The 19,132-nt window shown below is 48.5% G+C and overlaps 1 protein-coding gene across 21 annotated transcripts in view; it reads right to left on the bottom strand.

Annotated features, from left to right (window-relative positions):
* The window catches only part of Dysf (dysferlin), a 205,312-nt gene extending 190,602 nt beyond the window's left edge, over positions 1 to 14,710 (bottom strand). For 12 of the 21 annotated variants that reach the window (XM_076567056.1, XM_076567059.1, XM_076567057.1 and 9 more), the window contains exon 1: positions 2,681 to 2,920. In XM_076567056.1, coding sequence (XP_076423171.1) covers positions 2,681 to 2,771 — 91 coding nt within the window. In that variant the 5' untranslated portion in view covers positions 2,772 to 2,920. Of the gene's footprint in view, positions 1 to 2,680; positions 2,921 to 14,164; positions 14,632 to 14,692 lie in introns of those variants that run through there. The other 9 variants (XM_006991528.4, XM_006991534.4, XM_076567061.1 and 6 more) reach the window with 3 other exon arrangements.
* Between the last annotated feature and the right edge of the window lie 4,422 nt (positions 14,711 to 19,132).

Raw genomic sequence — 19,132 nt, 5'->3', positions numbered from 1 at the left:
ATGGGTACATAAGATGTGCTCAATAGATATTTGTTCAATGAGCAAAACGCATGAAGAGAGGGATATAAATAATTGCATTGCAGGATGGAAAATGGTTAGGGCAGAAGAGAGACGTCAACTGCTGTAAGAAAGGAAGCTGAAACGCTCATTCGTACAAAAGATGGTCCAAAGGGTCTATGTGGGCCCAGCTACTCAGGGCAACTTTGGTTAAGTAATTAATCGGTGAACACAAGAACAGAGACATGGCCAGAATTAATTAATAGCCTGTATTCTGAGGTCCTCAGCTGTGGAAGCCAGACAGCTCTGAGTCCAACCTCCCAGAACCCAGAATCTATTTTTGGAGGCAGGTCCTGAAATTACATCTGAAGCTGGAATGCCCAGGCAACAACTGCAGAGTGAGCCCAGACCAGGCCCACATCTCAGCTACATGCTGAAACTACGCACAGCGCTCTGTGCAGGCTAGCTCCTCAGCAAGCAGGCCGCTGTCCCTCGCTGCTTACCAACCCTGACTGCGCCTCAAAACTCGAGGAGCCTGGCCAGGGCCCCACCCAAAGAGAGCTAGCCCTCAAGAACAGAGGCCAGGGAGCTTTGGCAGTGGGCTTTGTTAAAGGTATACTCTAAGGTGGAGATTTCCCCAACTGGGTGCTTCATAAACCCTGTGTCTTGTTCTAATGGGTAGACATCAACTCAGCCCCAGATTCCACAAAGAATGCCCTGGGCAAGCACAATTATTTCACCCATAGCATCATCTCCAAAATGGCCTGCATCAGATTTACATTAGAAGCTGGTTCTTAGGTCACCTCCAAGATGTTCTTGGGTGGTACCCAGAGCGTTTTTCGAACACACTCTACAGGGGACTCTCAGGTACCATGAAGTATAAGGACCATGCCCAGACTGAGGGAGGCTTGGGGCCAGATGGAGAAAGCCATATATTAGTCAACAGAGGACATTCCAGTGAATTATCAGGACAGGCGGCTGCTTCTGGAGTCCTGGCCTCTGAAGAAGGCTGGGGAGAATGTGCCAGCAGACCCAACAAGGTGCTGTTGCAGCTGAGCAAGAGACTACTGAAAGCCGGGGGACTCTTAGGAGCCTCCTTGGAGAAAGTGGCAATGCAGACTCTGAAGTTAACTGTCTTCTCTGCTGGAGATGTTATCTGTGCAAGCAAACAGCCAGGCTCCATACAGGTGGGAGTGCTGAGATGGGGAAGGATGACAGGTGAGTCTATGCAGGGTACCTGACCCAGGCCAACAGCCAAGCAGTGCCTCAACAGCCTGGTCACCTATCTGATGCAAGAGCGGTGCCCATGCTCAGTGCTGGAAGTTTTATCTGGTGTTTTGGTTTGAACCAGGGATGAAGCCCAAGCGTTCCATCATTCACGTTGGGAAAACGCTCTACCAGTAGCCCAGGATCCCGATAAAGGAAAGTGGTTGCCCAGCGAGCAGGAAGACCAAAGTTTGATGTTAAAACAAACAAACAAACAAAAGCCCAGCATTGAGGGGAGGCAGAGACAGATAAAACCTTATGGCTCACTGGCCAGCCAGCTTCAACAACCAGGCAAGTCCTAAGCCAGTGAGAGACCGTATCTCTAAAATAAAATAGTGATTAGCACCTGAGAACAGAGATTATCCTCTGACCTCCCATACATGTATGTACACATATGTACACATACACATACATACACTACACAAAGAAAAGTACTCTACCACTGACCTACATCCAACAACTGTCCCAACAATTTCCATATGGTGAAAGTCACCGTGTAGAAAGTCACATGCTGAGTCTCTCATCTCTCACTATTATTTGGGGGTGGGTGGGTGGAGTACTTGCAGAGTGGTTGGAAATCTTAGGTCCCTGGCGTCCCCACTGATGTCACAAAGGTTAACATCTTTGTGAAAAGCTCTGCCTCAGTTCCTCTATATGTGGCTATCTTTTTCTGTATTTTTTCAATCCCGCAGAGTATAGCTCCTTAAGAGGAAGCCCTCTCTCCTCTGCTTAGTTATCTTTCTGGGCAGAACTGGGGTCCTGACTCACCACTATTGTTCCTTCTCTCGATTTTGACAGGTCCTTCCTCTTCCCTTTCCCCTCCTGAGACACTCCTCCCTCGGGAATCTGCCTGAAGCCAGGGAGAAGAGGCATGCAGAGTGGAGGAAGGTGCAGTCTCCACAGAGAAACCCTTCTCTGGACTAAGCAGCACATACAGAGGCTTAGCTCTTTGAATTTGGAAAACATCTCAGGCACCCCTCAGACTTCCTGAGTCAAAGCCATATCCACAAGTATTCAGTTCCTCTTCCTTCTGGTTGAGATTTGGCCCTTCCAAAGGGCAATGTTCCGTCACAATTCATGAATGGATGGATGGACATAACTTTGAAAGCGCACTGTTTTAAATGCTCGCACACCAGTTATGTGGCCCTGATTACACCTCTACTTTCTGTGTCCATCTTCCCACCCACCCTGTGCCCGCTTCTCAGGAAGTGCCGGCATTTCTTCCTTCTGGGTGCCGTCTTAGGAAAGTAATAACGACTGGCTTAGCCTGGTACTTCCAGGATTTGCTGTTTCAGGTTTCCTGGCTATCAGTCCCAGGGTGGGATTTCTGGTCTGATCTGGGTCCACAGACCCCGAAATTGGGTGCAGAGAAACGGATGGTGCCCCAGAGTGGATGCAGTGGCCTCGGGGCTCTCACCTCGGAAAATCAGGCTGGCCACAGGGTCGCTGCGCCGGTCCTTCTTCACATTGGGGAGGTTGCTGGCCCTCGCCAGCAGGCAACAGAGCATGGCTCAGCAGCCCAGGCGTGCGGGGCGGAGGGAGCAGGAGCGCGGGACACAGCCACTACTACGCGACCAGCGTTCAGATCCGCGATGGCCACGCCAAGAGAGCGGTCGCTCCGCTGCGCCTCGGCGGCGGAGACTTGGTCAGCCCGAGATGCGAGGCTGCGCGTGGGACAAGGTACACCCACAGGGCGGATCCTCCCCTCCAGGCCCGCTTGGGTCCGCCCTCAGGGAGGTGGCCCGGGAGGAGCAAGAATGGAACTTACGCCCAGTCCAAGCGCGGGTGCCTTGTTCTGAGGGTCCCCAGGGAAGGAAATGAGTGGCGGGCAAAGACAGTGCGGGGTACGCCTGAGGCACCATGGGCCCAAAGGGCTGCACGCTGAGCGCCTTAGGAGTGCACACAGTGCATCCGGTGCACCCAGACCCGGCTGGGAGGGGGAATTCCCGGTGGCGCCTGGAGTTGTCTGGACTCAAATCATACCGCGAGTTCCCAGTCGCTGCCCATTCTATCTCCTGCAGTTCCCTGCTGCGACAATCTCTGAACTCCTCGCCCTCTACGGTGGAGAAAGTTGCTTAAGTTGAGCCTTAAATTGTCTTGGTCCTTAGCATTCTTCTGCATGTTGTCTGATCCCTTAACAGCTTATGAAGGTCCTCCTCACAGGGCCTTCGCTTCTCTGTTTTCCAACACTCCAGCAGGTAGCTGGGGAAAGAACACGGTCCTTCCCCTTCTTATTTTGAGGGACACAGCGCTTTCTGGGTAAATCCCACTCTGTGCATCCCACTCCACTCCCGCACCCTAACGGCGCGGCTTGACAGGGAAGCCAATCAACTGAGGTGGATGAATAGAGGTCTGCGATCGGGCTGTGACTGTCAAGTTCCTCAGTCTCCGTCTCCCCTGAGAGCACACACCACTCTACCACTAAGCTAAAAACACCCCAGCCACACGCTCTTTTTGCAACCGCCTTTGAAAGAGCCTCCGAACTTTCTGTCTGCATTCTTTCTCCTCGACTCACTTGAACCATCCAGTCATGGTTCCAAATCTCATCACACAACCAAAACCACAGATCCTATGAGCTCTGCTTAGAAATATGGCAAGAGGAGGAGGAGGAAGGGGGGGAGGCTGCACAGAGCATGTTCTCCATAAATAATTAGTTTTAAAAAGAAATGATTTAAAAACAGACCCCGATCCCGTCCTTTCTCAGCTTATCGCCACCACTCTGTCTGAAGGCACTGCTTGTTTTGCCCGAGCTACAGTGACAGACTCCATCCAGTCTCCCACCTTCTGCCCCTGCCCTTGCCTCCACCACCACCCTGGTGCACTCTCCACCCAGCGTCACCTGGTGTCACTCCTCCACTCAGAATCTTTCCAAAGTTCCCGTCTGAACCCAGAGCCCCTAGATGACCATTAAATCCCCACCTGACCCACCCTTCTCCAGGCTCCTTGCCCTCCTCAAGGTTCCTCAAACCTGCCAGGCCAGCAGCCTTCGGAGCCTGAGAGCAGCATACAGGATCCGAATGTATGCATTACAGTATGCATACATTCTCTCTGACTGTAATGCCTACTCCTGCCCTTCATTTACGGAGCCCCTCTTGAAGGACCTCCACCGGCTATCAGTTTAAACCTGCAACACGTGCCCTACCTCCTCTTTCATGATCTGTTGTTGCTTATTTCATTTGTTTGTTTTTTGAGATGGGGCCTCATGTAACCCAGGCTGGTCTTGAACACTCTTTGTAGGGAAGAATGACCTTGAACTTGTGATCTTCATGCCTCTCCTTCCTTAGAGCTGGAATTATAGGTACATAGCACAATGCCCAGTTTATGCAGTTCTGCAGCTCCAATTCAGGGCTTTGGGAGTGCTAGGAAAGTGCTCTACCTACTGAGCCACACAGCACACCACCCCCTCCTCCAAGGCTCCCTTGCATGGTTGCTTTTAGCACTGATCACTAGGTAATGTCTGCATCTTTTCCACCCTTCCCATTAGACAGTTGGGTGGGCGCTAAGGTGTTACAGGAATTTAGCAGAGTCGGTGTATCTGGGGTAGACATTAGAATGGTGAGTTGTCACTGGATCTAGGGTTGACATTAGAATGAGTTGTCACTGGATCTAGAGTAGACACTAGAGTAAATAGTTGTTTTTCTAGAAGTACTTTGACCTTGAAAATCATTATGGAAAACAGTAAAGAATCATCGTGGAAAACAGTAGGATTTGTAGAATTGTTTTTCTGAGGAGGTGTTACAGCCTTTGCATGACTTTTGTCACAAGATGCCGCTGGGACACCTGAGGCTCTTGGGTTATTGTGTACTGTAGATGGTACACAATAAAGGACCAAAGTCATGTGGGCATGTAATGCTTTCCTTTAGAGAGACATACAGATCAGATTAGGGATCTTGGTATGAAAAAATATTTTATGCAAAAACCAACTTTGTACAACAATCAATAAATACGCCTTTGTATGGCAGGTTGAGGTTCAGTTCAGATCATCAGAGGCTGGACCTTCCTGCTGTCACACAGGCCTTAAAATTTCATCTTGCAGTGACCTCTTTCTTCAACCGACCCATGCAACACAGAACACCCTGACACTAAGGAGCCAGGAGAGTTTTGTTAGCCACTGTAGCCTTCTTAGCACCTGGAACAGGGTTTTGCACATGGCAGGCTCTCTATAAATGTCTTCTAAACAGTTCACTAAGAGGACACTGCACCCCACACTTCTCACTGGTCACCTCTAGCTTATTGGGAATCAGCCACATCCTTCCACCCTGGATGCTCCACATCAGGGAATGTAGACAGCAGATGGCAGCAGCCACGTCTCTAGACACTGAAGACATGCTCTCAAGAAGAGGAAGGCCCCTAAAAGGGCCAGTGAGTCCCACTGGAGTGGGACATGATAAAGGGAAGGGTAAGGAGAGTCGGAGGCTGTCCACTTTCCAGAATCTTCTCTAGCTGCTTGGACCCTCTCTTCCTCTCCTTGACTCTACTCTCCCTTGGCTCCTACCTCTCTCCTAGCAGAACCTAGCTGATGAGATACCCACCTTTGGCTCCAAGCTGGACCTTGCTGTATCTCCTGCCAATGGCACAGTTGCCATGGGTCTGCATTCTACATCGTTCTTGTGAGGGCACAGGCTTATATGTTCTGAACCAAGACACTGAAATCCCACTCCTGCTTCCTGTAAGTGAGGCAGCATAGAGCAAATTGCCAATGAGACCCAAAGGCGCCAGGTACCCTGGACAGCAGATCAGAGAGAGCGCTGAAACGGCCTGGTTCGGAGTGATGCAATGGGAGTGTGCGGTGCACGTACTTATCCAGAACTCATCCTGTCTCTAGCTTTCAGGTGAGTGACTACTCACTTGGAACTGTTATTTAAGTCTACTTGAGCCAAGAATGTCAGTTAATTGTAACTTAGATCACCCTTCTGAATACTTGTAATGTTGGTATCGCCCAGGTGTCCACATCTGCTTCTGCCTGCTGACTGATGACATCTCCCAATTGGCCATGTCATGGTCACCCCAGCCACATATGGTCCATTACCCACACTGCAGTCACGAGTTCTTCAAGCATAGTTGGGTCACTGCCCTGACGAAGATCCTTCAAGGGCCTCCTCTTCTCTTGGGATGAAGCCTACATTCCTTTCCCATGCCAGAGGTTAGGGCCACTCTGGCCCTTGACCCTAGAGCTCCAATTCCAGAGAGTTCTCAGTTTCTCGAACATACCAAGTCCCCCTCCAGCTTGGAAGTGTGCTGGCAGCTGCTCTCCTGCTCCCTCTGCAGTACCACCTTCATCCACCCATGGGGGCTCAGTTCAAGTATCGGTCCCCAGGCAAGCAGTCCCCGGCCTCACTCAAGGCTGGGGCCACTCTGGTAAGTAACGGCTGCAGCACAGGCATTGCTCCTTAGTGTTCATGGCAATGGTACTAGCAATGGCCTAGCTGCAAAGTTGCTTGTTCATTGTCAGAGACCAGGGCTGGCTCGGCGCCCTGGTGTTCCCAGTGTGAGGTCAGGGCTGGCCTGGACTGGAAGCTGTGGACATTGCACAGGGTTCCCCAGAATGGGCTCCACCTCCCGAGGCAGGCAACGCTTTTCAGAGAAGACGGCATTGCCCCCTAGGGGCAATTTCAGATATTGTGAGCATTTTTTTTTAAGATTCCTAGCTTTGCCCCCTTTGTGCGCGCACACACACACACAATCACACCATTTCTCTATCCATGTCCCCACTCCAGTCCACCACAGTCAGCACAGGAAATCTGCAAGGGGTATAACTAATATTTTTAGAGGAATATTTCAAGGGACTTCAGCAAACCATTGGCCTGTGTCCAAGAATCAGGGATTCCATATACCTTTTCCGTAAACCAGAAAAGCAACAGCTGGTGTCCCAAACACTGAACACATCCTGAGGCCTCTTCCCATCTGAACCCCCAACTTCCTGGCCTTCCTGCTGCTTGCTGCTCAGAACTTTGACAAAACAGATAGCTGTTCCCTTGTAGACTTCACACTGGGGCCTAGAACCTTAATGGGACCTCTTGTCAAGGGGATTTGTCTCAGTGATAAAAACTGTAACAGGCATAGGGAGATAGCTTAGGCAGTAAAGTGCTTGCCATGAAAATGTGAGGATAGAGTTCCATCCCAGAACCTATGTTAAAAAAAAAAAAAAGCCAGGTAGACCATCCAAATTGAAACCTATATTCTAGTCTCCATTGCAGCTAGATGTGAGTATAAGATAAATGAGATAGGAGGAGGAAGTACATATGTAACTGTCTGATGTGTCTTTAAGGAGAAAAAGTATGCTTCCCCAGTACCTTTTACTTCTGGCTGGAATGTGAATTATGATGCTGTGCTAGCACAGGCCATATTGTCAAAGACACTCCCTGGAGAGAACAGAGCAACTGGCAGAAGGATCTTGGGCATCCTGATGTACCAGGAGCTTTTGAACTAGGATGCCTATATGGCAATGATTTCCATTGTTTATCATGGAAGCATTAGGGTATATACCCATAATCCTGGGTATGCATGCATCTGCAGCTGCAGAGAGAGCACACTGTTTACCCATAAGAGGGCCAGCTGGAAGTGCAGCAGGAATGGAATCAGTTGTGAAGCAGTTTGTATAACAAGTGCAGTTTTGTGATTTCCTGTTTCCAGACTGATAGAGGTAAGAAAAAAGGAAATTAAGAAGTCCTCGTTGGCTTTAGTGATGTCACCACTCATGGGTGCTGATGGATGAGTCTAAGGGAGAGGATGCAGTCCTATACTTTACAGGAATAAACATAAACACTGTGCATTGCACAACACACTGGTGTCCCCTGAGGCCCAGGCTATAGATGTGTTGTTATCTTGGAACAACATGATGTTCCATAGCAAAATTGTGCACAAGTTAAGCGTTGGAAGATTTCCCATACCGATCTCCTCTTCGAGCTTCCTTTGAAAAATCAGAGAATCTGGGAAAGGAGCCCATTTAGCACAAATCTAACACCTGTGTACAGGTCGGGGAGAGAGGTGCACTGGCCCCCACTCACCCATGAGTTCATGTCTTTTTCTCTATAGGCCAGTCTAGGTCACATCACTAGCCAGGCTCCCAAGACACAGGCCAGTTTGTAGTCCTGTTCTCTGTAATCTCTTGGTGGCCCTACCACCTGGCCATGGATGAATAGTGAAGCTTTCTTTGACAACATTCTCATACTGTCTAGAGCTTTGTTTCCCCAAGATCTAAACATCAAGCACCTTGAGGCACAAACCTTGACTTCCGGCTCAGTGACATCACTCTTTTTTTTTTTTTTTTTTTTTTTTTTTTTTTTTTGGTTTTTTTTTTTTTGAGACAGGGTTTCTCTGTGTAGCTTTGCGCCTTTCCTGGAGCTCACTTGGTAGCCCAGGCTGGCCTCGAACTCACAGAGATCCGCCTGGCTCTGCCTCCCGAGTGCTGGGATTAAAGGCGTGCGCCACCAACGCCTGGCGTGACATCACTCTTTAAAGGGATGCTCTGCATGAGTTTTTAGGATTCCTTCAGGACACATTTGCCAGTCCCTACATCTTCCAGAGTATGGATGTTCCCGTGTGTTCTCTCTGCTACCCACTCTCTCTCTCTGATGCCCCAATCCAGACACTACCTTCATGTTGCTGAGGATGTAAACACTCATGTAGTCCAACTACAACCATTATTATGTGACCTCCAGGAAGAGCCTGCTATGGTAGCAATGATGCAGGCTCCTGGCCAGCCATCTTTACCTCATGGGGTGACCCAGAATTTGCAGAGTCTGATTTAGCATCTGTGAAAACAAGAGGATGGCACTTTGCAAAGGTGTTGCCTCCAGCCCAGTATGCTACAAGGGAAACATGTGAGTGACAGAGATAAGTACCCTTCCCACCAGCTAGTGCTTCCTCTACGAGACAAAGGTGGACAGAAGCCAGCAGGCATGCAGTGAGGAAGAGAGAGAATGGGAGAGGGAAGGACTGAAGAGGATTGAGGGCTCCAGGGAGGTCTCTATAGAAATATGCATCCAGAGGGGCCTAGCAGCATTATAAGGCCATGGCCTGCCACTGGGCAAGCAGACAGTGCCTCAGCTCAGAAGGGAAGATGAAGGAGTGGCAGACAGAGAGACACCAGGGTCCCTGCGGGTAGACAAACAGATTTCAGCCATGCTGGTTGTGTATGTTTGGGAGGCCAGTAGATGGACAAATAAAGCTGATAATAGAACTGACTGGGTTAAAAAAAAATAAGCTACTGAAAGTTTTCTTAGGTCTGTGCAATAATGTCTTGATAAAAGTACATGTTAGTTAGAATAGTAATTACAAAAATGCATAATGGCATATAATAATTACAGTTAACATATATTAGTTTTTGTTTGTTTATTGAGACAGAGTCTTATGTTGTCCAGGCCAGCCTGGAACTCTGTGTAGCTAAGGATGACTTTGAGCTTCTGATCCTCCTGCCTCCGTCTCTCAAGTGCTTGGATTACACACATATATCACCGAACCCAGCCTTATGCAGAGTTGGGGATTAACCCAGGGCTCTCTTGCTACCAGGCAAACACCCTATCAACCAAGTTATAACACCAGTCCTAGAGTTAACACGAGTTGAGGCCCAGGCACTGTTGAAAGTACGTCATCTGGTCTACAACATTTCACAGTGGGGGAAACTGAGAGACACACAGAGCAGTTGAATGACTTGTCCAAGGACACATAGTTGAAAAGTGGCAGAACTGGAATGCAAAATTCAAGGTTCAAAACCCTAAACAGTTTAGGTACAAAACTGGTACTCTCAGCTTCTCCCCTCCCCTCCCCTCCCCTCCCCTCCCCTCCCTCAATAGTCTTATGACACTGGGTTGTAACCAAGGCTGCCAGCTGTCTGCTCTTCTTAGTCCCCTTTTTAAATTTTATTTCATAAAAAGGCCCACAATGATACCACTGCCCCTCCCCCAGAGTACCTGCTATACTCACAAAAAGTTGTCATCCTAGAAACATGACCCAACACCCTGGACTCAGGGTATCATGTCCTAAGCAGGTACCCCCACAGGTATATAAGGACTCTGAGTGGGCCTAGCACAAGGGCTGGGACACCTGGAAATTGCACTAAATAGTATCTGACTGGCCCATCAGACACAGGGAAGGTGAGTCAAGACAGAAGCCTGCTAAGATGAGAATGTACCCTCGAGGCCACACAGAAGAACCGAGGACCTCCAGAATAGTAATTACAAAATGTGATCTAGGTGGGTAAGAACTACTTGTGTGGTGTGGCAGGCAGTCAGGGTTATGTGTGTACAGGTCAACATGCCAATGGGCACCAGAGCCTGAATTCAGTCTCCTCCTTCCTCCTTCTGTCTCCTAGACAGACCTAGAGCTGGAAGAAGACAGTAGCATGAGTGAAGACGTATAGAGATGACTCTAGATTCAGACTGCCTGGGCTTGAAAGTCCAGTTCCAGTCACTACTGGAGCAAACATAGGCTCTTTGTGCCTCAGTTTCCTTTTCTTTGAAGTGGGGTGATGAGAACTGCTACCACCTGTGCTTGCTATTGGACTAGGGTGTAGTTTGTGTTACACATTCCATTAAAAAATCATGTCAGGTATAATAAGTCTGGATCTTTTTGTGGGGTTTTACAGAGACACTTTCTGAAAATGATGTATTGCTCATGTTTAGCCAATGTTCACTTCTCTTCCTTGTGATAAAGGCATATTACGTCAGAACTGGGTGGCGGTGGCGCATGCCTTTAATTACAGCACTCAGGAGGCAAAGGCAGGCATATCTATCTCTGAGTTCAGGACCAGCCTGGTCTATGGATCGAGTTCTAGGACAGTCAGGGCTACACAGAGAAACCATGACTCAAAAAAAAAAAAAAAAAAAAAAAAAACAAAAAAAAAAAAACAAAAAAAAAAAACAATGAAGCAGAGGAAGAAATAGTAGTGAAGTGGTCAGCCCTCTGCCTTTGGGCCATTTGTCCCATACTATGCTCCTCACAGCCCTGTGTCCCCTCTTCTAGACTGAGCTCTACCCTGGGCACTCAGCCTGGATGGTGTGGGTGGCACATGGCATGCATTCCAGAGTCCTTTCTTATTCATGAGCCTCTCTGAGGGGATGCTCTGACAAGCGTACAACCTTGGCAAAGCCCCTGAATCTTCCGGGCCAAACCCTCATCAGTGAAGGAGATAATACTCTCTCCCTTCGACCCTATAGAGCTGACCGAGCATACCATGAATGTGCCGACCCACAGAGTATCTATGAGATATTGGGACCACGTCACTGGAAAGGCAGGTCTAGGTCAGCTAGGGAGGATAGGCTTCCCAGAAGGGCATTTTGCGTTTGTCTGCCCCTGGCCAGAGCCTGCTCTGGAATCATTCACCAACCTAGCCCTGAGGAATAGAAGGGTGAGCAAGCTTAAGTACTGCAAGCAGCCAAATTTAGACATGGGTTAAGAGTTTGGCTAATGCAGGAGGTGGAAGGTGGCCAGGGCTTGGGGGAGGGGAGAACAGTTCTCTACTGCCTGACGCTGACATCCTGGGTTGTGAGTTCCAGCCAGCCTGCTTCTCAGGTTCAGAGCACAGATAATACACTTCCTTTCTCTACAGTGAGCTCTGGGCTCCAGGAAAGGGGAATAAATCCAGAGGAGCCAGGAGCAGCAGAGGAGGACCGTGGATGACCTCCTCCCAGTGAGGGAGGGAAAACTCCAGACAGGCCCCCAGGGGCCAAACGAAATCGGCCTGAAGCTACATTAGCTGTGCTTCCTCCAGTGGCTGGAAAGCACTCCCATTCATTATTATCCCTAGCCTTTTCCCTACTAGAGCTCCTGAGTCTGCCCTGGGGGTGGGGTGAACAGGAGGAAGAGAACGTGCTGAACCTTTGCAGAGGAGGAGGCCAGGGACCTTTGCAGAGGAGGAGGCTGGGAGGAAATCAGGGCTGTCTGGGAGTGGGGGAGGGGGGGCGACACATCAAAGGAGACACAGCTCCTGAGAGGAGCGTCAGCTCTAGACAGTACCCTGTGCCCTGCAAAGACGCATCGTACTGAGGTGTGCCTTTACAAAGCTGTTCGGACTTCCAGTGAGTGAGGAAGGGGTTCAGAGACCAGCTAACACCCAAGGCATGGCTGATCTTTCCGAACAGTATCCTCGCTTCCCTCAGCCTGGGACCAAAAGTGGAGAAGAAGGAGACATAGCACTAGTGGTACCCTCTAGAACAGTGGTTCTCAGCTTCCCCCACTGTTGTGGCCATTTAACACAGTTCCTCATGTTTTGGTAATCAACTATAAAATTAATTCATTGCTACTTCATAATTGTAATTTTGCTACTGTTATGAATCCTAATGTAAATATCTAATATGCAACCCCTGTGGAAGGGTCATTTGACCCCAAGGAGTTGAGACCCACAGGTTGAGAACCAATGCTCTAGAAGCAAACCACATGGAGCCCAGAGCCCTCAGCCCAGGCACCTAAACCAGGCCATTGGCTGGTCTGCTCAGAGCTGAGGATACAGGGAGGCAACACAAAGTCTCCATCCCAACCACGTGAGAAGATGTCCTTGTCCTGTCTGCTGGAAACACATTGATACAGTTCATTTTCAAAGACATCTATGGGAAGCTGGTGGACAAAGTCAAAGCCTGGGGGGTGGGGCACATATGGAATGTTCTCTAAGTTCTTCAGTTCCTTCTCTTAGTGCAGGGTGCTTTCCAGGCTGCCCATCCTGGGTCTCCGTCCAAAGATGCACCAAATCTACACTCAGCATTGGGTGCTCCCAACACATCTGCATGTGCCATGCTTGTCTCAAGCCTGCCTTCTGAGAGCAACCGTTCTTTGTGGGCATCCCAGATGTCCTGTGGACTCCAGGGTGTGCACATGTCTGGGAGCACCTGTTCATACTTAATGACTGGTGATACTGAAAGGGAATGTCCACTGGATGGCCAGGGACTGACTGATGCTCGGATCTTCTGGTCCAGGGACACAGGGAAAAGAAGACTGGCGGGGAAGGAGGACTGAGAAGAGAACCTTTAGGGTGAATAGTGAAAGTGGTCCACTCCTGATCCTCGAGTCTCAGAGCTGGAAGACAAACTATGAAGACCTCAGCCCTGGTCTGGTCCTAGGAAAGCAGACAGGACCAGCCTTCACATCCTGAAGGAAAAGCACAAGCAAAGCCCTGCCAAAGCCTGATGTGGAAAGTCCCTGGACTGGAGAGGAGCAGGCTGCCAGGCATTAGGGGACCCCAGTCTAAAGAAGCCTACATGCTACCCCAGCAGGTGCCATTCTGTTGAGAGTGAGGAAGAGGAAGTCCTAAAGATTGGTAATGGTGACAGCTAAACTTTTCCCATCCCTTCTCTCTCTCTCTCTCTCTCTCTCTCTCTCTCTCTCTCTCTCTCTCTCTCTCTCTCTCTCTCTCTCTCTGTGTGTGTGTGTGTGTGTGTGTGTGTGTGTGTCTGAGAGAGAGAGAGAGAGAGAGAGAGAGAGAGAGAGAGAGAGAGAGAGAGAGAGAGAAACTAGGATTCCTGGAGGCAAGGCTTTGCTCTGCCTCCAGTGGCAGCCAGCCTGCTAATCTAGCTTCTGATAGTGCACAAAGGCCCAGGGAAGAGCTGGTTATAAATAGGTCAAGGCCCAGGCCTTCGGGGAGAGGAGCAGAGCCCTGCTAGACAGTGCAGCCAAAAGCGGAAAGAGATATTTTAAGGAATCCAGAGAAGAGGGGTAGTGGCCCCCGTCCACCTGGTCTACCAAATGCCACCCCTGGCTCAGCTGAAACACAGTCAGGCCACTTCTCTCTCACAGCCTCAGTTTCCCGAGTCGCCCCACCCCTCTCCTCTGTATCTTTTCAATGTCCAACATCAGCCTGGTAGAGCTAGGCAGTCTTTTTCCTGGCTTCCAGGCAGGCACGCCTCGATCGCGCCCCCAGATCCTACTCCGGTCCTGCCAGGTTGCCTGGCTGTGTCTCTGGAGTTCCTACCTGCAAACACAGCGGAGCAGTAGGCGTCGCTGATGTCGGAGTCCGGGGTGTGGACATTCTCCGCAAAGAGAATGAAGACTCGCAGCATCATGAAACGGGAGGGGCAGAGCCAATACACAGGCGGAGGGTCCCCTCAGGAGCAAGACCGACTTGGCTGGCTGGCTGCCGGCTCCCAGGTGTTGTCCTGAAGAGGAACAGGCTAGTCCAGCCGGCCCAAGAGGGCTAGGCTAGGACCCCGCCTCCGACTTCCTCACCCGGCTAGTCAGAGTGGGCTAGTCAGAGTGTATTGCGAGAACAGGGGCTCCTGTTCATTTCCCACCCCCGCAGTCCTACTCCAGCTTCATGGAATGCAATGCCCCGGCCACCAGCTTTCCCAATGACACGGCACTTTGCACCCGTCCCTGGAGCTACGGGCTGGGCGGCGGCCGCCGCGGTGGCCCGAGAAAGAACAAGGGCTTCAGGAGCCCAGCGCAGCCCAGATCTCCAGATCTGTTCAGGGACAGAAGAAAGCCCGGCCCCTCCCCTGACCTTCCACCTCCCGCCGAGAGCTGCGCTGTGCTTGGCACGCTTGAAGTGGCCACGGGGACTTTAACACTCCTTAGAAGCCAGTCAGCCCCGGGAGAACGGGAGAACGAGAGGTCCAGGGCGTAGAGCTGGGAGCAGGCGCACCGCAGGCACTTTCCCTGGGAGTCAGAATTTCATTGGTGAACAGCACAGCGCCTTTCAAAACTTTGCCTGCTTTCCTGGCTATAAAAGTAACACATGCTTTAACAAAAAGCACACAAGGGAAGACATCTCTGGTTCTTTAAAACAACAACAACAAAACTATTAAAACAAGATTAGGATATTTATCAATCTGGGCTTCCCTCTGAACTTATAAACGCGTGTAAGCGACAATTTACAATTTGCACTGATTACCTGAGTCAGAGGATCTGTGCTATCTATGTCCTATTGCTTCATGTAACTTTTCTCTTGTATTATTAAAAAGTCTTCCTAAACAGTGTTGGAAAGATGAGATAATAGCTAAGCTGTTAAGAGCACTTGCTGCTCTTCTAAGAGGACTTGGGTTTGATTTCCAGCAACCATATGACACACCCCAACGGTCTTTAACTCCACTTTTGGGGAATCTGATGGCCTTTTATGGGTATCTTCTAGCAGTGCATACTCATGATTCACACACGCACATGCTGGCAAAACACTCCTACACATAAAATGAAATAACAATTTTTTTATAAACAGCCTTTTTAAGACCCGTGAGATGATAGCTCATCAGGTAAATGTACCTGCTACCAAGCCTGAGTTCAGTTTCTGGGACCCACATGGTGGAAGGAAAGACAGGCTCAGTCAGTTGTTCTCTGACCTCCACAGGCATCAGCCAACACACACACACACACACACACACACACACGCACACGCACACGCACACGCACACGCATGCACGCACGCACGCACGCACACACACACACATACACACGCGCGCAAACGCACGCGCGCACACACACACACACACACGCACGCACACGCACGCACGATCACACGCGCACACACACACAAATATACATTTAAAACAATCCTTAGTACTTCATTAGCCGGGCAGTGGTGGCGCACGCCTTTAATCCCAGCACTCGGGAGGCAGAGCCAGGCGGATCTCTGTGAGTTCGAGGCCAGCCTGGGCTACCAAGTGAGTCCCAGGAAAAGCACAAAGCTACAGAGAAACCCTGTCTCGAAAAACCAAAAATAAATAAATAAATAAATAAATAAATAAATAAATAAATAAATAAATAAAAATAAAAATAAAAATAAAAAAACAATTCTTTCGATGGCTATACAACTGCAGTCACTTCAATGCACTGGACTCACAAAGCTTCCTCTTCTTGTTACCTACTGGGCACTCTCCCCAGATATTTGCTATTATAATAATGAGAACTTACATATTTTTTCCTAAAGAAATTAGGAGTGAGGCTGGGGCACGGTGGCCCTACACCTTTAATCCCAGCACCTGGGAAGCAAAGGCAGGTAGATCTTTATGACTCCCAGACCAGCCAGGGCTACAGGGTGAGACCCTATCTTTAAAAAAAAAAAAAAAAAGATAAGAATAAGGGAAGGAAGGAAGGGAGGGAGGAAGGAGAGAAGGGAAAAAGAAGAAAAAGAAAAGAGGAAAGAAGAAAAAAGAAAGAATTTAACGTTAGGCTATAAACTTATCTTGAGCTCTCCTCTGCCAGGTCCGTCCTCAGATTGAATTACTAGCTGTGAGATTATAAGGTTACAAAAGTCTTTCTTTCTTTCTTTCTTTCTTTCTTTCTTTCTTTCTTTCTTTCTTTCTTTCTTTCTTTCTTCCTTCCTTCCTTCCTTCCTTTCTTTCTTTCTCTTCCTTCCTTCCTTCCTTCCTTCCTTCCTTTCCTCCTCCTCCTCTTCCTCCTCCTCCTTCTTTTTGCTTCTAGTACTTGTTGCTAAACTGCCTTCCCAGACCTGAGCAGATCCATCCTCCCACCAACTCATCTGTGCCTTATCTTCTGAAGAGGTCCAGTTTGGTGAGCCATCAGATGCCAGAAGGACCTCCCCCAGCAGTCCATAAGGTGGCAAAAAAAAAAAAAAAAAGCCAGCAAGTTCTAGATGGCTGCTTTGGGCCCATATGGAAGTCCTAAGAAAGCAACTGTGACTTGATTGTGACAGCAAATACTTCTTGTGGCCACAGAGGGTCCTTCTGCTGTGATGTGTGCCTTCTGATTTTCTTTGCCTAGAACACAGTGCATGATGGTGGGCAAGAGCAAATGAGGGTTTGGAATGCAATCAATTATATAAGGGTGTAAACCAAATCTCAAGACCAGCACTGAGCTGGATGATGAGGATATGAGCAGAAGTGATATAGTCCCTGTTATGGGTCCAACTGCATTCCTCCTCAAGAATTTATATCTTGAAAACTTAACCCTTAGTACTTTGTTTTTGAGATGGGGTCTCATGTATTTCTAGGTGGCCTCAAATTGGTCATGTAACCAAGGATGGTCTTGAACTTCTGATCTTCCTACCTTTACTTCCCACATGCTGGGATTACAGATGTGGGTTATTATGACCAGTTTAATGTGACACTGTAAACCATACTCAGGGTTCTGCATATGCTAGGCTAGCACTTTACCTAATGAGCTATATCTCCAGCCCACTAACCCCCACACCTTTAAATATGACAGTTTGGAGACAGGCTCTTTAGTGAAGTTATTGAGTCAAAATGAGTCCATTGCTATAATCTCTAATCTAGTCTGACTAGTGTCATTTTTTAAAGATTTGCTTTTAATCTTAAAATTGTGTGTGTGTGTGTGTGTGTGTGTGTGTGTGTGTGTGTGTGTGTGTGATGTGTACATGTATTTAGGTGCCCAAGGATGCCATAAGAGGGTATCAGATTTCCTGAAGCTGGAAATATAGGAGGCTGTGTATCCCTGATGTGGGTCCTGGGAGCCAAACTCTGGTCCTCTGGAAGAGTAGTAAGTTCTTTTAACCACTGAGCCATCTCTCCAGCACCCGCATGATGACCTTCTGAAAGTAAACTTGGGCACAAAGATAAACTAGAGATGTGTACATGAGGGGAGGGGGGAGCTACGTGAAGACAAGACTGCAAGAAGACAGACAACTGCAAGCCAAAGAGAGCAGCTTTAGAAACCACATTGCCCCTCAACACTTCATCTTGGAGTTCAAGTCTCTAGCACAATGGGCCACAAATTTCTATCATTTAAGCCACCAAGTCACTGCTAGTCATTGTCACAGACATAGCAAATCTGTATAGCCTCTGGCCTCAAGGAGCTTCTACTTCAGTGAAGAAATCTGACTTTTCTTGGATGATTAAGTCAGTCATATACCAGTCCAAACCAGCAAGTGCAGTTAAAGACATAAGATGGAGGAGAGTGAAAGTGGACACAGGGACCCCTGGGAAGTCTCTGCATAGTGAATGCTTATAGACAGGATCTGAAAGATAAATAGAAATTTGCAGTGCAAGACTGAGGTGAGATTAGAGTAAGAGAGCTCTTCAGGAAGAAGAGAGGAAAAGCTCTTCCTTAAGGCCTGGAAGGGATGGGAGAGAGAACAAAGTAATGGGTTATAAATGAAGGGGTGCAGGAGGGGTCATGGCAGGAGATCTGCAGGGCTTGTGGGATGTTGCCAAGTCTCAGGATCCCATTTACTTCTCAAAAGCGCGCCATCTAACTTTTGAAGAAGGATGTGCACGAGACATGAAGACTCAGAAACTGTAGCAGAGTTGCCAAGTGAAAGACAATGAGGAATCAGAGTAAGACTGTCAAAACACACAAGTACAGTAGACTAAAGTGGAGGGAAAGAGAGCAAAGGTTTTCTGTTTGTTTTGTTTTTGTTTTCTTTTCTCTCTCTTTTTTGTTTTTTGTTTTTTGTTTTTCGAAACAGGATTTCTCTGTGTAACCTTGGCTGTCCTGGAACTTACTCTAAAGACCAATCTGATCTCAAACTCATAGAGATCTGCCTGCCTCTCCCTCCCGAGTGCTGAGATTAGAGGAATGTGCCACCAGTGCTCAGCAAGAGGGAAGTTCTTTGGAATAGACAAAGAAATTAAGTCCATTACTTCAGAATTTGATCATTCTATGTTGCTGAACAAAACAACTTAGAGTTGGCTAAAGTATCTGATCCATTGATTGATGAATTTATTCCCTCCGCTCATCAATCAATGGTTATAAATGTCTTCTTCCCATGTAGCAGGCATTCGCCGCATTCAGGTTTTATGGAAGATATTATGGTCCATTTATAAAATGTCTGTCCAGAGGCACATTTGGTCCCAAGATGGTAGCACTGTTTTGGGAGGTTGTGGAACCTTTAGGAGATGGGGCCTAGCTAGAATAAGTGAGTCACTAGAAGGCAGGCAAGGGGGTGATAACCTGGCTCTTCTTCCAGCAATTTCTCTTTTTTCTGATCAACCCATATGTGCCACAAATTCCCACATCATGGATCCACTGA

Source organism: Peromyscus maniculatus, chromosome 3 (assembly GCF_049852395.1).
Source record: "Peromyscus maniculatus bairdii isolate BWxNUB_F1_BW_parent chromosome 3, HU_Pman_BW_mat_3.1, whole genome shotgun sequence".
NCBI classification, from domain to species: domain Eukaryota; kingdom Metazoa; phylum Chordata; class Mammalia; order Rodentia; family Cricetidae; genus Peromyscus; species Peromyscus maniculatus.
Note: the sequence above shows the minus strand (reverse complement) of the source record. Positions and strands in the feature narration are given on the sequence as shown.